This window comes from Artemia sp. Qi Xiang Cuo, chromosome 19 (genome assembly GCF_049724085.1).
Source record: "Artemia sp. Qi Xiang Cuo chromosome 19, ASM4972408v1, whole genome shotgun sequence".
Lineage (NCBI taxonomy): Eukaryota > Metazoa > Arthropoda > Branchiopoda > Anostraca > Artemiidae > Artemia > Artemia sp. Qi Xiang Cuo.
The window spans coordinates 54219097-54238918 of NC_142812.1; the positions used below are offsets into that span (position 1 = coordinate 54219097).

General features: G+C 36.3%; 1 protein-coding gene across 3 annotated transcripts in view; it reads left to right on the forward strand.

Annotated features, from left to right (window-relative positions):
* Window positions 1–19822, forward strand: part of sd (TEA domain transcription factor 1 homolog scalloped) — a 225986-nt gene that overhangs the window by 133465 nt on the left and 72699 nt on the right. The window contains exons 4-6 of one of the 3 annotated variants that reach the window (XM_089105600.1): window positions 5257–5556; window positions 12065–12195; window positions 15812–15950. In XM_089105600.1, coding sequence (XP_088961726.1) covers window positions 5478–5556; window positions 12065–12195; window positions 15812–15950 — 349 coding nt within the window. In that variant the 5' untranslated portion in view covers window positions 5257–5477. Of the gene's footprint in view, window positions 1–1064; window positions 1139–5256; window positions 5557–12064; window positions 12196–15811; window positions 15951–19822 lie in introns of those variants that run through there. The other 2 variants (XM_089105601.1, XM_089105602.1) reach the window with 2 other exon arrangements.

Genomic DNA, 19822 nt, shown 5'->3' on the forward strand with positions numbered 1-19822 from the left:
GCCCTTAGGGAAAAGGCTGTAAATTTTTTAATTTGTTCAGATAGTTCACCCCATGGAAAATTGCCCCACGCGCAAAATTGAACAGCCAATGAGAGTGCAAAATGAGTACCTCCAGTTGTCTGTGAGATGTCCTAAGGGGTAACAGAAGGACCAGATATCAAAAACAGTTTTAGGAAAGGGGCTCCTTGGTCTTAAATCACTTTCCGACTTATATAAAAAGGACTAGAGCTCTCAATTATTTTCAAGTTTGAATATTTTAAGGGGCAAAGGAGGCATGCATTTTTTTGGGGGGGGGGAGGGGACTGGGATGAATAATGAAATCAAATTCAGGGGGTTATTAAAGAGAAATTGAAAAATTAGGATTCTTGGGGGAGGGTGGCAGATTTTGTGATCCCCTGTGCGCATGTCCCTGGGGCGAAGAACCCCTCCCCTTGCCAATGGGGTTGCTCGAAGGCTAGGTGAAATGAAACGACTCATTGTTTTTGCCTAATTTCTTCATTGTATGCATCTATGAAGGTTCGCCACCGATCTTTAATAAATCTGACTCCTGTTTCTTGTTATGGCTTTGCTATTTTGATCCTTGGTAAAGGGATGTGTAATCTGAGTCAACAGTAATTGCCATTTTTTGTTTCCAATTCTGTCCCGTTTGCTTTTGGTGCCTACAAAGCGAATACATGTGCATCTCTTACCGCTTTAATTCCCCCTCCCACTTCCCCGATGTACTCCTCCTTTAACTAGCGTTCTTTCTTGCTTTAAGTATTTTGGTGGCTCGTCTTGATTCTCAGAATTCCCTACCGGTGTTGTTATATCTAATTTAATAGCGAACATTCAGACAGTTTTTTTCGAAATAGTGGTCATTAGGTGTATTTTTTATTTTCTGTTGTTACCCTCTGGCTGGTGAGCGGATCCAGTTTTCTCTTTTTGATGCAACCTATCATTAGCGGAACCAGTAAGACGGGTAGTACAGGTACATCAATTTGATCCAAATGTGGCTGCTGGCCATCGGGTATTCTACGGCGGCCACCTGCTGGAATCTTCGGAATGAGGTGGACAATGAAAAGAACGTTGGGCGCGAGTGTTTGAATTCTTGAAGTTTTTAAAATTGTTTTTGATCGGAATAGAGAATTTTTTATGACTGGTAAGTGGTTCAAGTCAAAAGTTTTGTTATTATGCTGTTGAATTCGAATTGCTCATTGGTGCATGCTTTAAAATTGTCTAAGAGACAGAAGTAAGTTACATGATCCCTGGTGTTTTTAAGACCGATTTTCTCGTTTTTGATAAGAAAGATGACTCTGGTGTCGCCGAAACAATGAACATTCTTTGAATTAGTTGATTGCCAACAGTAGCGGGTAAATTTTTCGTTATTCATAATATTGACTTACGAATAAAGTAAACATACCACTCGATGCCTTTTTTATGCTCTGTCCAAATATAATAATCATTTTTGTCGGAAATGAATTTTACCTCCACCCCTATAGGCTATATATACCAATTCAGGGTATATATTTGTACATTAGGGGGGTGGGGATAAATTTTATTTCTGATATAAATGAGAGATAAGTTTAAACTTTGCCCCCACCCCCCTAATGTGCAAATATATACCCTGAATTGGTATATATAGGGATGGGGGGTAAAATCCATTACCGACAAAAATGATTATTATATTTGGAAAGAAAAATTTACCCAGTAGCGTAGCCCCAGTGAGGGTCACACGCCACTTCCCGAAATATAGACATAATGCAAAAACCTCTTATATGTTTTACACCGCGGCCATTTTCTAAGGTTAATTATCTTTCAAATTTTATAGTAGAAAGATAACTTACATCTCTCAGACGGAGAACATTCATAGAACTATGATAGGTAACACTCTTGTCAATGTCCTCGTCTGAACTAACATTACAATAACAGAGTAGTATCATTAGATTCCCTATTCTACATTTTTACTAAAAATATAATCGTTGTTACTTTCACAGTCGCGTCCCAGCCGTTCCCCCCCGTCATGGGGCAAAAAATAGCCCTTGACCATGTGTCAAAGTTGTAATACCTTTGTACTTCTTCCCCATCAACAGTTAGCCCATAATGAGAAATAAGCCAGTCAAAGGTTATGTCCAACCTAATCACGGGGGAGGATGAGATTCCATTGTTAAAATAGTAGCTATCAAATTTGGAAAATTTTGAGTGCGAAATCAAATGACACCCTGGTATGTTATTGTAGGCTAGATTCTGTTCCAGAAGGGGCCTACATAAGAGTGATGTCTTAAGTTTAAACAACTGTAATTATTGTTTAATATACTTACTAATATCATTTCTACTAGCCCATCATTCTACTTTACCCCCCCCCCTCTCCCCACTGCATCCCAATGTACAAACATTTAGCCCGAATTCTATGTATTCCTTTAATTTTCAATAGCACTACTCTTTTCTTCTTAATTTAGCGGCAAACGGTAGACAAGCGACAGGAAGAAAAAAGTCACGCTGTTGAAAATTTATTGAATACATATAATTTGGGCTGTATAAATGCCCATTGAGGGGGGGAGGGGCTACAGTAAATCTATATGCTTTTAATTTAGAATGTTTTAAAATAGTGTCCAGAATTTAATTTTATTTTCGGTACTTGTGTCTTATAGCCACCACACTCAAGTTATGTCGAGAAGTGAAGTTTGGTTAATGCTAATGAAATAAAACAAAATATGATGAAAATATAATAGTTTATAACAAAATTACGAAAACTACAACACAGAATTATGGAAGGGGGCCGCCCAGATCGCATTATATTAAATACGACCTAAACTAACCTAACCAAAATACCAACTAAATATTTAATTAAAACAAAGCTACAATGTAGTTTCACACCGAGCCGAAGCCAATAGTGTCCGGTATAAAGACCATGAAAACCGGTTATTGTCTCATATTCGCGATATAAGATGTTGAGTGGGGTGGCTATAGGACGAAAGTACCGTATTTTCTTATGTAGAGTTGAATCACTAATATTTACGTAGGTCTCTACCCAGTAGCGTTACTTTACGAAAAGGTAGGGTGGAGGGGCAAAATATATAGGCTACATTTGAAATTTTGAAAGGGGTTATTTATGTCAATGAAAATACAATAAAAGGAATTTTAAAAATCAAGAGAGAAAAAGTGGGGAGGGGCAACTGTCTCTGGGTATCAGTGCTCCCGTTGTCGGGATATCCTTGTCCGTAAATTATGCACCGCTTATTTAAAAATGTATGCTGTTCTGTATTTAGAGCTTCTTTTGTCGAATCTGCAAGTACCGCTAGTAGACATTGTTTTTAACTTGAAGAACCTCGTAGTATGTTTACTGGATCGACTTTTTGTTTGGCTTATAATCTTGTAACAGTTCTTAAATTTTTGGAAACATTAGTGACGGCATTTATGTCGCTCCACTTGTACTTCTTTAGGTAGTATTCATAAGCAAAGGCGGATCTAGAGCAAAATCTTGGGAGGGGTGGAATGCAGCAGTGGATCCAGAGGGGTCGAGGGGGCGCGCGCCCCTTTAACATACTCTAAATTAGTGTAATTTACTTAATAAGCGCAAGTTTGCGTTAATTAAACTTGCTCCTAACGAAAGTTTATCAGATCAACCTATTTTGTACCCCCCCCCCCCAAAAAAAAAATCCTGGATCCGCCACTGGTCCAATGTGACAAGGGTGCCAAAAATTGAACATATTGATAAGTCTATTCAAAAAAGAGTGAAAAACAGAAAAAGACACGGAATGAGGGTGCGATAAAAATCTTGGGGGCCCAGGATCCCCTGGATCCGTCAGTCTTCATAGGTCAAATTGATTTCAAAAACTATAAGTCAATCCCAAATGTTTCATTCCACAAAACTATAGAACGTAAAAGGTTGTGAGAATGGCCATAGCTTTGAGGGGTAAGTGTTGGTACTACAGTGAACTCATTGTCCCCTAGAAAAATTGTCATTAGTGAACATTTTATGTGAATTTTTTTAAGTGAGACATATCCTATCCTTGCTTCTGGGGCCCTATGACTTTGCATAAAAGACAGGTAGAGCAGAAGACAGACAATCTAAATTTTGGCAAAAAACGTGTTTACTTAAATTTTGGGTTTTTAGTCTCCTGTCCTTTAGCTTTAGGAAAACAATTCTTATAATCGCAGCAAGATTTTAAGCCAAATTGAGGCTTTACTGGACTTAAAACGGTACTTGTGTGTTATATCCAACACAGCGCTATAGACTGTACAAGGAAATACCAATGGAAACCCGTCAAACGAGTATTTGTAAGAGATAAATTGATCGCAAAGTGTGGTTTCTTATTGAGTTTGTAATATTTAAACTGTTATTTTTTGGCATTTAGGGGGGGGAGGTACCTAGGTTAGGTTAGGTTACGTATTTAATATATGCTTTGCTTTTCCCCTCCCCCCTAATGTGCAAATATCTAGCCCCAATTTCATCCTATTTTATTTCATTAGCACACCAAACTTGACTTCTTTCGTGGGTACCGTAAAATGCATAAGTACCAGAGTTATTCTTACTAAATATAATATAGAGACACAAAAAGACATTAACTTTAGACTGCAGAGGTAGTGGTTATTTATACCATCTCATTCTCCAGAAATAATTAGACTGAGCATGTTTTAAAATATTTCTTTGAAGACTAAATATACCAAAGAGGAAACGCGAACTCAGTGAGAAATTTAGACTCTATAAAAATCCTAAAAATTATAAAATTACGATGAAGGACCGGGATTACTTTCCCTCCCCCTGGGTACAAGGGCGAATCTAGAGCGGAATCTTGGGGGGGGGGTGACAGGCCGTCAATAATCAAAATCTTGGGGGGTGGCGTTAATGTGACATGGGCGCTAATGATTGATCAAATTGACAAATTTATTAAAAAAGAGTACAAAACCGAAAAAAATGAATGAGGGCGCCAGAAAGATCTTGGGGGGTCAAGGGTCCCCCGGTCGTCCTCGGATCCGCCAGTGCCTGGGTACACGTTTGTATTTACACTTAACACGTAAACATACGCCCATAAAAGTACTTATTAAAACTATTTAGCCCTTAACTTCTTATAGTCTACAATTTGAAGATTTTTCTATCAGCAACTTAAATCCGGGTGAAGGGGGGATGGGACTTGCTTTATTTGCCTAGAAAGACAATTACACACAACTAGTTCTAATTATTCTGTCTGTAATTACGTTTGAAATTTGACAGAGTCGCCGCTGCTCCAACGGTTCAATTAGAGTATTCCTTTCCCGTCATTTTTTGTTATTTTACAGCCGCCCTCTGTGTGTGTCTTAGCTTTGAAATTATCCGGCAAAGTGCTTCAATAAAACCCCCGAGGATTTGTACCTGCATTATCCCCCAAACACCCTAATTTGGGGAGCAATCAAGCACTGCTGGCGCGGCTGCGTTTCGGCTTCAGTTCGGTTGATAGCTATTGTGAGGAAACTCTTGCTGGAAAGATTTGTCAGATGTTAAGGCTTTTTGGCTGTGTATAATGCATGAGGATTTTAACATACTGGCGACAGGTCACTTGTTGCACCCTGGATACACAAGAATGCTCAACAACGAACTAGGTTCGTTATTTTATCTTCTTTGTCGAATACTTATTATTTTGATAAGGCTGTTTTAGCTTCCATGCAAAATTTTGTGTTTGGTTTGGACTCCGTAGAACATGAAAATAACTTATGTCTGTTTTATTAGAAATTAAGTGTCGGGGGGGGGGCAACTAAGGAAAGTTTTACCATATGGTAAAATTCTGGTGACGGTTACTGTTTGCACCCTATATACAGGACCGGATCTTGGGCAGGTAGGCTAGGGGCCATCCTCCAGTAGATCCAAATTTCAACTAATTACAGGGGCAGTGACCAGAGGGCCCGAAAACACCCATGTGGGAGTCAACGTTTCATTGGGTGCCCTCGTGAAAAATAGCAATTCTGTAATGACCCCTACCTGTATGCGCAACGCCTAACAACGAACAAGATTCGTCCTTTTTGCTGCGTCTTTATTAAATCCTTATTATTTTGAGGAGGTTTTATGATGTATCCTTGCAATTTTTTGGTTTGGATTCCACAGCACATGAGAAACACTTTGTGTCTGTTTTATGAAAGTACCTGTTATTCAAATATGGTGGGGGCCACTAAGGAGATTGTCTTCATTTAGTACACGCTCAAGAATAAGAAACAAATGTAGAGGCAAGAGGGTAGGGGGTGCGAAAGGGGGAATGGGAAGGTACGGTTGTTCTTCCCTTTGACATCGTTAGTCTAATATATATTTAATACAATATTCTTTAATGTAATAGAAAATATTTTAATGTCTGTAGAATCCTTATATTTCTTAAATCATAATTTTACAGTGTATTTAATAATAATATGTTCACTAGTGACAGGCCACTTGTTCCCTTGGGCACGCTAGAATGCCTAAGAATGTTCTAGGCGCGTTATTTTTTTTTATTTATTTATCAAATTCTTGTTATTCTGATAAGGCTTTATAAATTATAATGCTGCCTTGTAAACTTAATTTCGGCTCAGATTCCATAGCGCATGAAAATACATTGCGTCTGTTGCATGAGGGCATCCTTAATTTTTTTTTTGGGGGGGGGGGGGCAACTAAGAATATACGTAAGTCGAGACAAGAGGGTAGAGGCTGCAAAGAGGTATCCCATACGGATATATACCCGGTTTACGTTAATATACCATGATATTCCCTCTTTTTATGTCTTTTTAGTAAAATCAAAAATATTTTTGTAATAGTAGTCTAAATCTTTTATTCTTATAAATAATATTTGTTTTGGGGGCAGTTTCTCCCCCCCCCCCGGTAATCTAAAGGAAAAAAATATTATATAGCCCATACCCCTTTACTCTCCAGATGTGGATCCCTCTTCCCCCCCCCCCCAATACAAATGCTGGAGCTACGCCCCCGTGTGTGTCAATGATCAAAAAGTTGATCTTTCCTAATATGCAGAAAGTCAATGATTTTGATTACACCATATCAAAGAATCTTGTTATGAAGTCCCTCATAATCTTTTATCACAGGATTTGAGCTCGTGGGCAGAGTATAGAATCAACTAAACAACTGGAAGAAACTTACAAATTAGCTATAAAAATCTGTTGCTATTCTCACATTGACACAAATACACCTAAGCTTGTTAAAAATAATGGTAAAAGTATAATACACCGAATTTTTCATTCTACATGTTTTTAATTCGTGAACAATTAAAAGTATTTGGTAATGATACAAGGGCAATGTTATGTTAACAAAACCAGAAGTGGCACGTTTCATGGAATTGTAATACTGGTTTAAGTTTTTTAACGCAAATACTGTTCAATTTCCAAGCTCACGCTATTTGCTAAATTCTGCTTGAAGGGGAAGTAATCGTCGTCAATGGTCCATTGGTTATTAATGATTATATCATATTAGACAACCGTGTCTGCTAAATAATTTAACTTATAATTTGATAGTGTCTTGTATGGTTGACTACCTCCTAAGGTTTTTGTTTTAGCGGTTTCTCTGTTGTGGTTTTGTCATTTTAAATTGAGCATAGTATTTATTATTTGTGAATTACGATACAGGAAACCCACATTTGCAAAAGTGTGCGAGATCTGAGATCGGGTGCAAAATTCTGACTGCAACATTCGATTCCTCATGCTGAGTTTACCTGCAACACATGCCATAACTCATTTTTGACCAAAAAGGCATATGGCGCCCTTTTCACCATCACAGCCGATTTGGCTCCTAAGATATTTGGACGTTTCTCCTTATTCCGAAATGGGTCATATCGCTCTTGAAACTGTAGGTTTGGATGTCTAACTTGTTTTCGTCGCATGTTGCAAGCGTAAATAATCTTCCTTTAATAAGCAACTGCTTATTAAGGACAGTTAAAAAAAAGCCGTGCACATTTTTGGTTTTCCCCCTTTTTTGTAAAACTTATGTTAAAAAAAACGCATTGGAATTTCGCTGTTAAATAATTGCCATCTATTTTCTTTATATTCAAAGTATACTTATTTCATTAGTATGTAAAGCATAGACCAGCTTTGAGAAGTTGGAGTTTGGCTCAAAAGACCTTCAACTGATTATTGGCTAAGAATAGAATCGTAGATTTATTTTTTATTTCTTGTTGGCAAAAACTTATTGGGTGTTAGAGCATTTGGCAAAACTTTTTGGGAATTATTTGATTAGCATGCGGAGCATAGATCAGCTTTGAGAAGTGAGAATTTAGCTCAAAAGATCTTCTACTGATTTTGGACAAGAATGTAATCACAGCTTTATTTGCTATTCGAAAAAATTGCTGGACTTTTTAAGAAACAGCTATGCTTAAAAGCTTGCGTTTAAGCCTTTTAAAAGCTAAATTGATAATGTCCACTTCACGTTGCATTTTATGTGTTAGTATCAAAAGTCTTGATTGCCACTTGTTACCGTACGTTTGAGAGGATGTAGTATCACGTAAAAATAAATTTAAATTAAAATAAGATTATATTTTCACCATCGAACATCTTAATGTGTTTTAGAAGGTGCTTAAATACTTCAACTGGAACTAAAAACAAAATACAAATGAAAGTACATCCACCACATGGCTAATATGGGAGTAAAGTTCATTTGTGATGCAAATGGATGTTATATTAGATTGAGGATGCAATTCTAGGTATATATTTACACATTAGGGGGGCGGGGGTATATATTCAGTGAATATATAGGCTCTAAGAAATTCATGAATTTCTTAGAAAAACTGGAAAAACAAGCAAAGAAATGAAGATAAAGGCCCTTTCCCTGCAAAATATGTTAACTAGGACTATTCTACATATTATGGAGTAAGAATTGTTTTCTTAATTTCTTTCCTTTTGTCCAGCTGGACTCCTAGGCTTAAAATACTGGTTGGCTGGTTGGCTAATTTAAAGATTTGTATATATATATACACTGTCTAATTAGCCATCTGGTGGTATCCCCAAATGAAGCAATGATTTCCCGGTACTTCCCCATTATATGGGCACCTACAAGGAAACCAGTCACGAATTAACCCGTTTTTAACGGGTTAATTCAATCAACAAAAGTACGAAGAACAATAGGGAAATCTTCTTGCAAGACAGTGGAGATAATTTGAATGACTATTTCGGCCCTATGTCTAAGGGCCGTCCTCAGCAATACAAAAATATATGAAAGAAAAAAGACTCAATACAACATGCGACCAATAAAAAATAAAATTAAAATTTTTTTCTTCAAAGCAGTACTAGCATCTTTACTTCAGCGAAGTTAAACCAGGACTGATTAAAAGTAAGGTAAAACAAGGCTATTCAATGAGATGAAAGAAAAATAATTTAAAAACACGTTCTTACTACTAATCAAGCTTTTTTGGCAGCTAACCTCAAAGGTCTTTTTGTGACCAGTTCTGTGTTAATGTCTATCGGTTTTTTAAAATATATTTATTAAAATATTTAAAGATCATTTTTAATTAAATTTGTGTATAGAGCATTTAGTGTATATTCCCCCAAGTCCCTATTTAAGGAAATATTATTATTAATCTTAAGTCTGATTTCAATTGATTCTCGGACTACCTGCTTTATGTCTAGGTCATTGCTGATAAGGGCGGATTCATCAAAAAGTATATTGCGGCTAGGATTTTTAAAAATTTGGCTTCCTAATGCAGAATCAGATGAAACAATGGAAGTTCTACAATTTAGAGCTTTGACTATATCATCATTATGCTGTTGTATTCGCTTTTCTAAATTCTGGCGTGTTCTACCTGCATAATATTTGCCACAATTGTAAGGTATTTGGTGGACCGCTGTTTGACGAATAACTGGGGTTTTATCTTTACCAGAATTTAGAACATTAGTGATTCGAAAGCTATTTGTGAATACTACATACAGATTATTTTTTGTGCAAACTTTTTTAAGATTTGTAGTGATTTTTGGGATGTAGGGGAGGTAAATTATGTTTAAGGGCTTGTCAGAAATATCACATGGTAAACTATCATTAAATTTAAGGGAATGTCTCTTCAGCCTACAATTAATTACATTATTAATAAATAAAATAGGATACCCATTTCCAAAAAGTATGTCCTTGATAAAATTTAATTCTGCTGTTATGTGGGAATCAGAACAAATGTTTAGGGCCCGATCAACGAGGGATATTACAACTGCTCTTTTAAATTGTGGGGGGTGGTTTGATTTAAAATGCAAATATCTATTATTTTGTGTTGGTTTTCTATAAATAGTAAAATTGAGTTTATCGAAGCTACTGATAACTAACACATCTAGGAATGGGATTTTATTTGCGATCTCGATTTCTAAAGTAAACTGTAAATTTCTATCGTATGTATTAAGGTGATCTAAAAAACCCTTAAGCTCATTTTCCCCATAGTTCCAGAGTGAAATTACATCATCCATGTAACGTCCCCAAAAGACATGTTTAAAAAAAAATTTTCATTCAAATTATCTCCACTGTCTTGCAAAAAGATTTCCCTATTGTTCTTCGTACTTTTGTTGTTTGTTATGGAAAGGCAGTGTGGTCTTCGTCACTATTTTCGTCTCGTTAATTCAATAGACGGCTTCAGAGTAATGCAATCCATAGCGTGGTTTTCATTGCGTATACGATATTTAAACTGTTGTTTTTGGGGTTTAGGGGGGGGGGAAGGTACCTAGGTTAGATTAGGTTAGGTTACGTATTTAATATATGCCAAAGTAATGCTTCAGAAAATATTTTTATTTTTATTTATTTGCCTATTTTAGCACTTTTTCCAACACTTTGTTAAGCACGTTTTAATTGTTCGACTATTCCAAAATAAATTCAAGCATTTGCACTTAAACCAAACACTATTTAAAATAGCAGGTCTTGTTTTTGCAATGCAAACCAGAGTGGTCAGATGGGGCGCATTTGCACCATTTTGGGGCTTTTTGATGAGTTTGCGTTTTTTTTTTCAAATCCGTGCATTTTTTGGGGGAAAATAGTTCATTTGGCACATTTTCACTAGAAAAGTGGGGCTTTCGGCGCATTTTAACTTTTACGGTGGTACAATTTTAAACCAAATATCTGGCAACACTGGTACAAACTGCAAGGATTCTCTCATCTAGGATATACTTTCTCTAATTTTTGTTTTGGCACACAGCTCTATATTTTTTTTTTCGTACACATGCAAAAACACCAAAGATGAACTTAGTGGCCAATCACCTGCATAATTAATTATTCCTTCTATCAATAAGAGATGCTGATGAGGAATGCGACGATATTCTCATCACAATCCTTAGGCCTAAATATGATCAGATGAGAATGTTTAATGATAGCTAAAAAACACATGATTTTCGAGTACTTAAGCCATCATTAAGCATGTTTAACACGATTAAATGGTATCAAATCTGAAAGTGAGGATCAATCAGGTTGAAAGCTGGCTTGGAATGCTGCAGTATTTTCAGGCGAAATCGCCCTTGCTTTTTTACTTTTTCGGGGAGCTCCAGTTTCTATTGACAGTGGTGCCAATAGAGGGGAGGTTTCTCCCCCCTTGAATTCGAACTGCAATCCGGTGAACGAATTCGGCTAACTTCGGCTGAAAAGCCATAATCCAGACTGGGCTAAGTAATTTCACAACTATGGCTCGGTGAACAAATATATACGGACATGAACACAATGAGAAGTATTTTCTTCTTCTGCTATAAATAGACTTGTCGTAGGATCTCATTTTCACAGGGACGCCTATTCACGAAAATGTAGGGGGGGGGAGCAAGGATTTCTTTTCAAATTTTTTTTCTTATTAGAGACGTGAAAAATATATTTTTCCAAATTTTGGGAGGAATTTTGTCTTTTTTCGATTATATAAAAATTCAAAATGTTATATAAAGGTATTTTTCAAAATCTTGACTATAATTCCCCCCTCCCCACCCGGCACCATGTTTTACTGGGAAGATAAATCTTCTCTTTTTTCTCAAGGTAATTAAGATAAAATTGTAGTATCTTCGATATCTTTTATAACTGAAAAGTGCGGTATTAAACAACCAAATTGTGACGATTCGAAATCGACCAAAGTGGTTGATCAAAATCAATCAGCTGAAGTTTGATGATTTCTTTAGATGTTTAAACAGCGGTCTCATTTTACAGGTTGGCCTTCTTTAGACGTCAAAATTACAAGCCCTTGGACAAATGGAGCCCCCGTCCCCCAGGTTGAGGCGGGGGCAGTGGACGCAAAAATGCATGATTTACCTATGTCACCAGGAGAGCTATCTACTGATGTGTGTAGTAATTTGATTCTTATAAATTCATTATAAGCTTACTGTATTTTAGGTATCGTTTTTTTCTTGGTGTCCTAGCTTTTTGGCTCCTTTCTGGTTTCTTGTTTTTACCTTCCCCACTCCCGTTTCATAGCGTTGTCGTAATCAGTACTGTAATGGGGATTTTTCGATACGCTAAGTTACAAAATGTTGTTTCGTAAGTGGAAGAAATCGTCGAAAATGTATAGAATTTTAATTTACCTGAATTTGAATTCCATAATCTAAGTGAATTTGAATAAACATATTTGAAATATGTATAACTACAATTAGTTTGAATTTATTAACTTACGTTCTAAAATGAATTAACGTCCTGAAGATGTGTTTACTATGAATTCCTTGTATTCTACGATGAATGGTGTTTCACTTTTGCTTGTAAGTGACCAGGGCCGTATCCAGGATTTTCGGGGGGGAGTTACAAAAGGATTTTTTCTTGGGGAGGGGGTAAAAAACTTCAAAAAACGCATAAAATAACTGTTTATATTCATTTTGTTACGTTTTATGAGTCGGACAAACATTTCGGGGGGGGAGGGTTCAAACCCCCTACCCCTTCCTTCTGGATACGGCCTTCTAAGTTCCCATTATATTTTTTTTCCTTCGAAGGTAGGCAGAAAGCAACGCCTTTTTAGAAGTTACGGCGATATGCAGTGGGTGCCATTGGGGAGGGAGAAATCGCCCTCTAGATTTGAAGAATACCTCTTTTGTTATTTTCATTGAGGTGTGCTTTTTTGGGGGGTTTTCATGGAAAATAATTGCCCCCGCTAGATTTAGAAAAATATATTTTCTCCACTCTGCATTTTCTTGAATTGTGGCCCCTGACGAGATGTTTGAATTAATTCATTTTGTTGAATTACGTAGTTTAAACAAACAACGTTTTAGAATTATGTCTTCTATAATAGAAAACAAAATTAAGGAGTTACACACGTTAGACATCATGTCCACCAGTTGACGAGTGCCAAGCCTTGCGGAAAAGTGCTAAACGTTGTGCCACATATGGTGAAACTGTACCACACATGGCGGAAGTGTGCGGCACACGTGGAGCTCCGAGATGTACACCTTGTGGCGAAAAGTGGATAACCCCCCATGGAATAAGATTAAAAATTATCATTTTGGTTCAAGGATATGAGAGAAACGAAAGAAAAGTGGAGACAGTCGGTATCATTTTTACCCTTGATAAATAAGTTTAAGGGTAAAAATCCTGTAGCTATTTTTGGAATATTTTATTAAGGATATATCACTGTTTATATAATATACCAGTAAGTTTACCGCAGAGGATTTCTGGCTCTTCATTCTCGGTGAGAACAAAAAGCTCCTCCCGCTTATTTCTGCACTTATTGTCCACTTATTGGTTGAGCCGGCCAAGTGGTTTTGTCAGTACTTGTTCCGTAGGAGATTATTCTTTGTCTACCCGTGAAAAGATCTAATGCCGCTTATGTTTATATCTGCAAAAACGTTCTCTGGAGCACTCGCACCTCGGTCCGGGTTTTTATAATGGGTGAGATAGGGAAAGATCATACTGGATAATTATATAAACTGTAGGATATATCAAGTATTATCAAGCTTATTGAAATGTTTCCGGTGGAATTCAATTTAATTTTTTACAATTATTAACTACGGGAAAAACCCTAGATTACGACAGAAAACCTAAAACCCTAGATAGTTGTGAATAAAGCAATATCTGTGTTGAGAGTTGAGAGCAGGGTTGCCACCTGGTGAAAAAAATGCATTAGATTTTAATAATTTTATGGTTATTTTAATGATTTTCTTCAATAACCTAGTAATTTAGGTGCTGATTTAGTGATTTTTTGTTTATGCAATATAAAATATCACTAGAAAAGTGATAAGTCACTAGGGGTGGCAACCATGGTTGAGAGATAATAATGACTGCATTAGCAGTCAAATCTCTATCTGTTTTTTTCTTGCAAATACATAAGCTCACGGTTTTTTGAACCCATCATAGGAGGCACAGTTTCTAGATCTCGTCATAGGCAGACATTTGTTTTCAAATCATCGTATTAAAATTATGAAATGGTACCCCCACTCCCCGGAAAAGAGGGAAAGACCGCCAACAAATTTTCACTACTCTATCATATTGTCTATATTCACAATTCCCTGCAGTTTATGTCATGTTTTCATTAATCACATTTAAATCACCCGACTAAAATTATTCCCCCCCTCCCCAAAAAAATGAAGAAAATGGCCGTGATTTTCAATCACAATGAATTGAAATATTAAGTAGGCTTATGTTGTGGTCATATGTAGGGTAGTTTATGGTTTTTTAAGTTTCAGTGTTGCTTTATATCTCGATTTGAAAAAAACCTTTTTTAATATTTGAAATATTTTTTAAATTTAGACTGTTCTCCCCCAGAAAAGAAACGGCCCCGGTTTTCAGTACTGTGTTTTCAATCACAATTAATTGCAATTTTTGGTATGTAGGGCCAATATATTAGATAATTTGTACTCTTTTAAGTTTCGTAGTTGCTATATACCTTAGTTTGAAAAAAACTTGTTTTTTTATGTATATTTGGCAGTTTTTTAAATTGTGACAGCCACTCCCCCCTAAAAAATAGAAATGGCATGGCCTTCCATACTTTGTTTTCAATCACAATTAGTTGAACTTTGTTCGTGCCTTGTCAATGTTGTTTAAATCCACAGATTAGTAGTACCACAGGATTCTTATGGTTGCATTTTTGCCAATCTACTAGTACTACTACTACTGCTAACAACTCATTGTAACACCAAGGCGTCTGAGGCCAACACAGCTATGCACGCTCCTCCTCCATCCGAATTATTTCGCCAATTTGTCCAACTAAGAAATTAATACCGGTCTCTATTTCAAAACAAATTGACATTCCTCGTTCCATTTTATGGAAAATGCTTTTATGTTCTGCGTAGTACCCTTCACGCTTAACAGTACCGCTGCTATTTCGCAAGTAGAATTATTTCACACTGCAGTCCACAAGTAGTACCGTATTTCAGTACTCCACAAGTTCTGGCCTTGGCGAGCAGTGGCGTAATTTCGTCAAAATCCTGGGGGGGGGGGCAAAGTTGGTTCCAATTTTCCCAAATCAAGTGAAAATGACATTACTAACAAAAAAATAAGCTATTTGGTACCATAAAGGTACTATTTAGTACTATTAAAGTACTATAAAGGTACTTTATAGTACTATATAAAGGAAAATATGTACAAAAAACTGATCTGTTTCTGTTGATGCTTGAATTATGCAGGATTATCTTAGTTTTGACAAAAATTTGAAATAAACTAAATTTCAGCTTGGGGGGCCAAACTGGGGTGGGGGAGAAACCGAGGTCTGGGAGGGGTAGTTGCCCCTCCCCCCCGCCTCTGCGCCATAGCAAATTACGCCTTTGTTGGTGAGACCGATGAATTAAAAATGTCTCCCTTTAATTCTCATGAATCTTACTCTTTGACGAACAATCTTCTTATTTTTACTGTGCACGATGCAAAATTTTGCCCCCTCTCCCACTGGAGGTGGCCCTGATTAAGGAAAAAAAAATTAAGGGCACAAAATAAAAATGTATTCTAATTAATTTTGTTTTTAATTGGGTTTTTGGATTTCAGGATGAAAAAGATCTCTCGGGAGCCGATGCAGAAGGAGTCTGGAGTCCCGACATTGAGCAGAGTTTTCAGGAGGCACTAGCTATTTATCCACCTTGCGGACGACGGAAGATTATTCTATCGGACGAGGGGAAGATGTACGGTACGTCTTTTTTATACGTTTTAATTCAACCTCGCCTGTTTATGTCCTGCAAGGCCTAAGTAAAGGAAATCCATGCAAAATATATATACGCCTGACCTTGTACTTGCTTAAGCATGGAAGTTCAGCCTGACACAGGGGCGTAGCTCCAGCATTTTTATTGGGAGAGGGGCAAGAGGGTCTTCATCCGGAGAGTCAAGTGGCATGTGCTATATAATAATTTTTCTCCAAATTATTGGGAGGGTGCATCTGTCCCCCTCCGAAGCGACGCTCCTGGCCAGAAATACATGTGAACGCTACTCTCAAGTGCAGATGGTAAATAAAGGCAAAAGAGGATTTCTGATTTATAAAATTCAAAATCCTGGACACAGAGTTTGCGATTCTAGAAATGAATACTTACCTTCAATTTATTGCACCCAAGCGCCAAATTTTACACTTGGCGCTGCCCGAATATTGCCCGAACAGCAATTGTCCGAATATTGATATCTGGACGTATACTTATCAAGAGATGCAAGTCAAACTAGATGTGCATCTGAACGCCGCTTTAGGGGATCAAGTCCTCAAATAATTGAATATTCGTTTACAAGACAGGCCTTCTCCAAGGGCCCCCCTCCCCCAAGATTTTGTTCGACCTGTAAAAAAGGAGCAAAATGCATTTAAACAAATTTTTGCTGTGTTTTGAATAGCTTTTGGTACTTACGTGTTGTAGCGACCACACTGTTGATCTGAGTAAAACCGGTTTCTCTGTCTGCACTCATAGATAATTAGCTTAGTTTTAGTAAGATAAAATGCTATGCAGGTATATTTTAATTAAATATCTAATTAAAAGTTGGTTAGGTATTTAATATAATGCGTTCTGAAAGGCCTGCTTTCCATAATTCTCTGTTGTAGTTCCATAATTCTGCTACTAAAGTAATTATATTTTCATCATATTTGGTATATTTAATTAGGATTAACCTAACTTCACTTATTGGGTCTGGTCGCTATAAGACGTAAGACCATGCTTTTTATTGTGAACCCCCCGCTCCCACTCTGAACGGAAATAAAACCCCGATCGAAAATTCTATATACGTTTTTGTTTGCAGGTATGGAATTAATCTTATACAGGTAATCTTGTGGATATTGGTTAATTTGAAATTGAGATGGGTGTGGTCTCACCATGAAGTTTTTAAGTGTCAGATTTTGTGATTCTCACCAATGCTTCCATTTTTAGTCTTGGAAAAATTAACATCTCGGAGTAGCATTTACTTTGAAAAAAAAAACTGTAAAACGACAAATTGATCTTCAAATCAATTTCTATTGATTTGAACAATGGATTAAATCAGTTTCATTATAAGAAATACTTAAAAAAAGAAACAAGATAATTGGGCTATTTTATTAGTTTATAATAAGAATATAAAAGTAAGTAAAGAAAAAATTAAAAAAATGAATATTAACAAGATTAAAAATTAACACATTCACTATACTATAAAAAATGAAAAATAATGAAAAGACAAGTAAACTGCAGTAAAATCAAAAGAGAAATAAATCAAAAAAAAAAACAAGGTAAAAATAAAGAAAGTGACAAAAAAGTAACGAAAAAAAGACAATAAGACAAGAAGGCTGTGTTGTTAGTTTACAATAAAGATATGAAAGTAAATTGAGTTAAATGAATACAACATGAATATTAGGAACGTAAGAATACATGAATATAAGATTAAATAATCAATGTATAAAATATAATATAAAAGTAAAATAAACAAGATTAATGAAAAGGCAGTTAGACGGAAGTATAATCAACCTCGAGTTAAACTATAAATAAAAAAATATCTGAAGAGAGTATATCACTGCATATTCTTTTTTAATCGTAATCAACATTTTTAAAAGGAAAGTAACGCGAAAGACTATTTATGAGAAATTGTATTTCTTTATATTTAATATTTAGTTAGTTCTGTATTTTTTTGTGTAGATTGTTATCATGCTTCATTCAAGCTTATGATAATTTCCCAATTTTGTTAATTAGCTCAAGAGACCTATTATTTTGTTAACCTTTCATAAATTATCTCCAAATAAAGAAATCTTGTCACCACGAGAAATTCCTTTCAAGCGAAAAAATCTAGAAAATAATCAAAAGATTTTTCTGGACGGGGAATCTACACTAAGCTTCGAACAAGGTTAGATTTTAATAAATGCTTTCTCTCCCTTGAAAATTTCACATTAGAGGTTTCTTTTGGACCAGCGCACATTTCCAGGCGTCTGAACCAAGTCAAAGAATCGTATGGGGGAAATATTGGTGGGGTTTCTCTGCCGAGTAACGTTTAAAGATATCCTCAGATAAGTAATATCCCAGTTATTTATGGATAAAAGGGATATCCCGAGAGACTTTCGCTTGACTTGACTTGAGATATTAAACACGAATCTAAAGTATGGCCAAGGACGTCATTAGAGCGCAATTTCCTTTCTTATAGGTAGGTTGAGGGGTAAAAATATCTTACGTGTTACAGAGCGGTATTTTAGTAAAATATTAAAATGTAATAATATGGACAGTTATCCTGAACGAATCGAATCCTACTCATAAAAAAAATCAGAAGGGCAGTTTTGCTCTCAGGGGTTTCAATTCATTAAAATGACTTGGAGTAGGGGGAAATTTTTTCATATTTTTAAATAAAGACACATCCGAAAGGCATTTTTAAATGCCTTTCGGACAGGAAGGAGTGGGACTTTTGTATTGTTTTATTTTTTTTCAAGGAAAATGCTAAAAAGCTATTTTTTCCAAATTTAGGGGGGTCAGTTGCCTCCTGAATTGTCCCCCCCCGCCCCCTAATTGGTGCCCTACCTAAAATTGAGCATGGAAACCTTCCTTTCGCCTTTTTTTCTCCTCCAATTAGGAAACCCCCCTTCCAAAAGCTTAGAACCATTTTCTCGTAACCCAAACTTTGAACACCTTATAGGCTTTATGTAAACTCAAATTCCGGAATTCAGACATAATTTTATATTCAAATTTAATTGAATTTAATTTTATATTTGAATTTATTTTCAAATTATATGGAGAATTTAATATTCGAAAATATTCCAGAAAGATAACAGGTCAATAAAATTTTTGGAGCCGGAAATCGTGCTTCGTTGTGTTTCCATAGATTCATTGCCTGAAATGATTCCAGATAATATAGAAAAATATTGCAATACCCGAGGGGTCGTCATCCTTAGAAATCACGTACACAAGATGGCGAGTGCCAAGCATGGTAGAACTGTGCCAACCATCGTGGACTGTACCACATGTGGTGGAACTGTGTGGCGCAAGTGGCGCTCCAAGATATACACCAGGTGGCGGAAAGTAAGTGACTTCTTGGCAATACCTGAGCTGGTAAACATCCAACGAAATCTAACAAGAATGGTTGAGATCATAGTTGGTAAAAGAAAGGGGGACCTAAATAGTCCGTCTTGTATGCTTTAAAAGGCTTAGAAAAGCATTGTTGGTGGCATGGACGTGCAAAGAACGTGCTGTTGGTAGTATATCATAAATCAGCACATCAATGGGTTTTCTAGGGCGCGTAATTTAAAAAATACTATTAGTTTATCCAATCATCTTAGTTTTTTCGTCATGAGTTTATAAACTGGATTTTTGGCAAAATTCGGAGGTTTTCCGAATTCGGAGGTTTTGACAAAATTCGAAGGTTTTCCGAATTCGGAGGTTTTGGAAAAATTCGGAGGTTTTCCACTTTAATTTTTTTATAGTCTAAAGTAAGCTTTTGTCTTAAATTCCAAACAGAATTTTTTTTTTGTATCACCCACAGTCTTTGCGAAGAATTCGTCAGGATTTTGTTGGTTTGAAATCATGCAACATCATTCAAGAAAATCCTAAAAAGTCATTACAGGAAAATAAATGCCAAAAAATG